This window comes from Gallinula chloropus (genome assembly GCF_964237585.1).
Source record: "Gallinula chloropus genome assembly, chromosome: Z".
Taxonomy (NCBI): domain Eukaryota; kingdom Metazoa; phylum Chordata; class Aves; order Gruiformes; family Rallidae; genus Gallinula; species Gallinula chloropus.
The window spans coordinates 27,537,900-27,543,891 of NC_140089.1; the positions used below are offsets into that span (position 1 = coordinate 27,537,900).

Sequence of the window (5,992 nt, forward strand, 5' to 3'; positions counted from 1 at the left end):
AAAAGGTCTCACTCCAGGCACTATGGCCTTCAAAACTCTCTGTAGAAACAATTTATCTGTTTATTCTCTAGCCAAAACAGGGCTGTCCTGCTACCGCAAGATGTCCCGCTTCAGCTGCTTGTCATACCAACCTTGTGTATCTCCATCCACAATGTTTGTAAAAGAGATAAGCAGACATCCATGTTTTTAACCTCTTAGGTGCAATTCCCACAGTGACCCAAGTGCAGGACCAGCACTGACTCTTGTGGAATCTCATATGGTTGGCCTTGGGATATTGATCCATTCTGTCCAGATCCCTCTGTAAAGCCTTCCTACCCTCACACAGATCAACACTCCTGCACAATGTGGTGTTGTCTGCAGACTTACTGAGGGGGCACTTGATCCCCTTGTCCAGATTGCTGATAAAGATATTAGAGAGAACTGGCCTCAATGCCAAGCCTTGGATAACGCCACTTGTGACTAGCAGGCAGCTGGATTTAACTCTGTTCACCACCATTCCTTGGGCATGGACATCTAGCCATATGCTCGTCCAAGCCATGAAAAAGCCAGTTTCTTCAGGAGAAAGCTATGGGTAATGGTGTCAAAAGGCTTTATAGACAACATCTACAGCCTTTCCCTTATCCACTGAGTGGGTCATTTTTCATAGATCAGTTTAGTCAAACAGGAGCCACCTTTCATAAACCCATGCTGACTGGCCATGATCACCCGGTTGTCTTGTATGTACCACGTGATGACACACAAAATGATCTGCTCCACAACCTGCCCGAGCACTGAGGTCAGACAGACAGGACTGCAGTTCTCCAGATCATTCTTCCAGCCCTTCTTGTGGATGGGAGGCCCAGTGGCTAACCTCCAGTCAACTAGGACTGCTGATAACTAATGGAAAGCGGCTTTGTCAAGTGCTTCTGCCAGCTCCCTCAGCACCCTTGGGTGAATCCCATCCAGCCCCACAGACTTGTGTATGTCTAAGTGGTGTAGCAGGCTTCTAACCATTCCTCCTTGGATTACGGGTCTTCGTTCTGCTGCCTGTCCACGGCCTGGGTACCCAGGGAACAACTCGTCTTACTGTTAAAGACTGAAGCAAAGGCAACATGAAGTACTTCAGCCTTTTCCTCATCCTTTGCCAATATGTTTCCCCCTGCATCCAACAAAGCATGGAAATTCTCCGTAACTCACCTCTTGTTAATCTATATATATAACTATTTTTATTGTCTTTACCTGCAGTAGCCAGATTAAGTTCTAGCTGGGCTTTGGCCAGTCAAAACTCATTTTTCATATCTCATGCTGGAGCAGAAAAAACACATGTGCTACAATGAACTAGTTGTGCTACAAATATTTATGGTTCTAATATCTCCCAATAACACTGCCAGTGAGAGAGCTCTGCTGTCATCTTTAGGGCCAAAATATTGTTAACAGCTGAGTGACAGAGCACTAAAGGAGTAAGAAGCATATGAAAACTGACCATTTATTGTCTTAGTTTTCTTTCTTTCATTCTGCATTTACAGCAACAAAACCACCCTCAGGAACAGTGTCCCAACCAAATTCAAGGAATGAGCTTCAGTTATCAGGAGAAAAATGACAAAAATTAGGTACAAAAATTATCTGAAGTGACATTGCTTAGGAAGGAGGAGATAAGATGTGTCCTCGTCTATGGTCTGTACAAGCCAAATCATTTCAAAAAGAGGTATCAGAGATGGATTGTGTCAAGGCAAACATTAAAGGAACAGGAAGAATTCCATATATGAGTTATATGTATATGCATTACGGGTATATACCTCAAAATATCAGACTATGAGACATGAATATGACTGAGCTATTAAAGACTAATAACACAGGTAACAAAGAAAAGTAATAGTTTTACAAGTATTTTAATCCTAACATAACTTAGTCCTGGATGAGAGATTTGGTTCACAGTATAAATTCTATGTGTTTTTCTGCTATCCTGTGGAATAATTGCTGGAGGTGACTTGAAATTAAAAATTATGTTCACAGTGTAAGAAAAGGTTCAGCTTTCAAGAAGCTTCCAAGGTAAAGAGCAGCTGATACGTCAAATATCCATGTCGTAGTAAGTTCCCTAGGTTGGCAACATCAGGGCAGCTGGATGTGCTAACACTGACAGAACAGTACATGAAGGGTAGAGCAGAGTGAATACACCCTGGCTAGCTTCTGTGAGCTATGGGGACCTGGTGTACTATGTTACCAAGGAGCTGCATTGTTTCTGGCCTGAGTAAGAACTGAACCAGAACTGAGCTAGCAATGCTATTTTCCAGGTCAGGATGACAAGATCATGTTCTTCAGGCCAACTTTTCTCATTAAAATATAACTATAATATAAAAAACACACCTCCATCCAGAAAGCTACCCGCTCCAGGGTGTGACCACCCCTCACCAAGCATGCGCTCTGAATTTCTGTTAGCCTATACCTTTAAACACAAAGCAAGGAAAATTTACACTAATCACAAGACAGATAAGCATGACTCAAGCTCCACCTGATAGGTAAAAAATAGTATAAAAGGGAAGATACCTTCGCAACAAGTCAAGAAGATACCATTATGAATCCTCACTGACTTCTGGGACCAGGCGATAGACTGAGCCTCTCCTTCTACCACACCACCCCCCAGGGACGCCTTGGGTGAGATTTGAATGTTTAGCTATCCTAGGAAACTTAGAAATCTCTATAGAAAATATCTTATGTTGCTATATTGCTTAAATAGTTTTATGTTGCTTTATGTGTATCTTTTTGTTACCTTATGTTGCTGTATAATTTGCACCTTCTTTTGTAGACAGAGGATCACCACCAGCAGTCCAAAAAATCTGCACTCTGTAATTCCAATAAACAGCACCATTCATTAATCTAGCCACAGTGGTTCCCAACTGAACACAACCAAACAGTGTGAGTCTGGCTGTGATAGTTGAGGAACGTGACTAGACTGAATGGTACTTGCACTATTTGTGAATCTGCAGCCATGGCAGCTTATTAAGTGAACGCGACCGGACTTGAGTGCAGAATTGGCCCTCACTTGGACTCCTGGGCACTCTCAGCCCCTCTCACATCTGAGGATGAGCTGGAATATGATTTACTTTCTACCAAATTCCTTTACCTGTTTCACATGACATACCCTATTTAATAGTAATACTGCATCACATATACTATAGCTATAACTTTTCTTCTCCCTCTTCAAATACCTTTTACTAAAGACAAAGCTCCACATGTACTCAAACCTATACATACCTAAGTCAACTTACATTGATAATTTCGTTGCTGAATGCTGAAACATGCAAATGAATTTTGCTAGTGTATTGGGTCTGGCCAAGGTGGAGTTAATTTTTCCCATAATAGTCTTCAATAGTGCTGCACTGTGCAGTGGTAGCCAGCAAGGTGTTGGTAACACACCGGTGTTCTGGCCTGGCACACATCACGGCTGCCTCTCCAACATTTACACACACACACCCCCAGCACCACCCCAGCAGCAGGCTGGGGATGGGCAAGATCCTGGGAGGGGACAGGGTCAGGAGAGTGTACCCCAACTGACCAGTGGGATATTCCATACCGTATGATATCTGCTCAGCAGTAAGGCGCTGAGTCGTAAGTCAGGGTTAAACCACCACAGCCAAGCGTCAAAAGGAGCCTTAAATAAAGCATTGCAGCCCATATTTGCAAAGATTTATACTCACTGGTCACTCGCAGCAGGGTAAAACACGCTGCCATTAAAGGCGGGCATCCCCAGAAGCAGGACAGACAAGGACAGAGGCCCCATACGGGCCGTTACTGGCTGCACAACGCTTTAAAACAGCAGAAAACGGGCCTTTTCTGTGGCGTGTAGTTGGGAAGGAGGTGGTGATGAGAAGTGCGTTCCATGGGTCTCACAGCTTGTGTTACCCCACTACTGCAAATCCCGCCGTCCCACACGGCTGCGTGCAGGCTGACAGTGGTGGCCAGGAGCCCCCTTACCTTTCCCCATGCACTGGGGCCAGCAATTATGCCAGGTATTACCAAAACGAACATACTGCACACCCATTATATGTATAATACACACATTTATTCCGTGCTTGTGTACTGGGTCCGCATTCAAACAACGCACGGCCGCTGCCAACACAGGCAGCGGGTATGCAGACCTGCCCAGGCCGGGAGCTCCTACCGCCACCCCCGCAGCTCCCGGCCGGCCGGCCGCCAGCGTACGCGGCCCGAGCCACACCCGCCGCCGGGACCCCGTCAGGCCGAGCCCAGCAGCCGTCAGCTCCCAGCCGCTAGCGGCAGCACCGCTGGGCGGTTCCAGCCCGCGGAGCGCCCCGCCCCTTCGCCTCCCCCAGGGAAGGTCAGGGCGGCGGTAGCGGAAGCCTCTCCCTCCCGACGCCGCGTCCCGGAACCAGCACCGCGGCGTCCTATCCTGCCCGGGCCCAGGACCCGCCGTCTGTGCCGGCAGTATGACAGCGCTTGCCGCCGCCTCCCGCAGGTGACACCTCGCGGGCCTTTCCGCCTCTGCCGCCTCCTATATGGGCCACCTGCTCTCGAAGGAGGCAAGCAGCCTGAGCCGGGACCGCCGCTGCCGCCGGGGAAGGAAGGTGCCGCCGCGCAGCCGGAGCTGCTTCCTGCGCGGGCCCTGCATGCTCTGCTTCATCGTGCACAGCGCCAGCCCGCGCACCCCGGAGCAGCCCCTGCCCGCCGGGGATCCCCTGCTGCCGCCGCCGCCCTACGCTGCCCTAGCCACCGCGGAGCAGCGCGCCGCCCGCCACCTCCTCCGCCTGTCGCCCGCCTCCTGGGAGCCGCGGGGCCGTTGCCAGCGCCTCCTCCTCTCGGGCCTGCTGCCCTCCCCGGTGCGGGGCCTCCTGGGGCCGGCCAGGCCACCCGGCGAGGTCGTCTCCGAGATGGTGTGCAAGCGTAAGGGGGCCGGCCAGCCCGCCTGCCCGCCCAGCAAGCAGCCGCGCTGCGCGGCCGCCGCCGCGGCGGAGCCCGAGGTCGCCGCCTGTCAGTGCCCGGGGGAGGCGCAGCTCAGCGGGGACAGCGGCGGCGGGCAACCCTCCTCGTCGTCGCCACCGACCCTCGCGCTGGAGGAGAAGGAGAGTGAGAAACAGGAGAGTGGCGGCGAGGCAGGCTGCGAGGAGCCGCTGGAGCACCCCGGCGACTGCGCTCGAGATCCGCAGCCAGACATTAACCAGCTGCCGCCCTCCATCCTCCTCAAGGTGTGTCGGGACGGGGTGGCGGCCCGGGGCTGGGGCTGTCCCCGGGGAGGCTGCGGCGGTCCAGTTTCCCTGGGCGGTTTCGGTGACTAGTGGAAGCCGGAGGCCGTGGGGCCGAGGCGGCCTCAGTGGTATCACCACCTCCGTCCCGGTGCAGGGTGGCGGGGCTGGTGGGGGAGCCAGGCAGCGCGCTGGCAAGTGCGGTGCCCCAGCCCCTCGGGCGCGCCAGCAGCCGACCTCGCTCACATGGCGTTCGGGACATAAATAGGGCTGCATGTGTCTTTATTTGGGTGGTGTTTTCCCCTCTTTGTTTTGTCGTTCCCCTTGTGAGTCGTTGGAACGGAAGACAGAATAAAACTGCTCCAGAAGCTGCCCCCGTAAATGTTTTAACGGGTCGCTGTTAACCTTCGGAAGGTGTCCTTCACAGTCAGCTTCTTATGCCGCTGACAGAGTACTCGGCAATGGGGAGTTCCTAGAACACGCTGTATTTAATGTTCCTGTGTAGGTCAGAGTGATACGGGCAAGTTTTCAGTGTTGGTTGTGGGGGAAATATGTTGCTATGTATTTCGAATCAATTTTGGCATTACTGATTTTAGTTAGTCTCAGTAGTTCTCTTGAATTACCTTCGTAAGCTGTTACTCCGTACTTTCAAAGAATGGTCTTTCTTTGGTGCTCCCTTGCTGTCCTTTGGTTCCTTTAATACTGTGCTCTTTTGTGAAAACCTTTTCATTTTTAAGCTACTTGTTTGATCTCCTCATTGTGCTGACTTTCTTCATCTAAACCTTCCTAGAAAAGGACAAGTCTTGCTGGAACTG

General features: G+C 51.0%; 1 protein-coding gene across 1 annotated transcript in view; it reads left to right on the forward strand.

Annotated features, from left to right (window-relative positions):
• Nucleotides 1-4,493: 4,493 nt before the first annotated feature.
• FBXL17 (F-box and leucine rich repeat protein 17) overlaps nt 4,494-5,992 on the forward strand; it is a gene marked incomplete at its 5' end in the record, with an annotated part of 308,442 nt that continues 306,943 nt past the window's right edge. The window contains one exon of the mRNA XM_084278599.1: nt 4,494-5,180. Coding sequence (XP_084134725.1) covers nt 4,494-5,180 — 687 coding nt within the window. The remainder of the gene's footprint in view (nt 5,181-5,992) is intronic.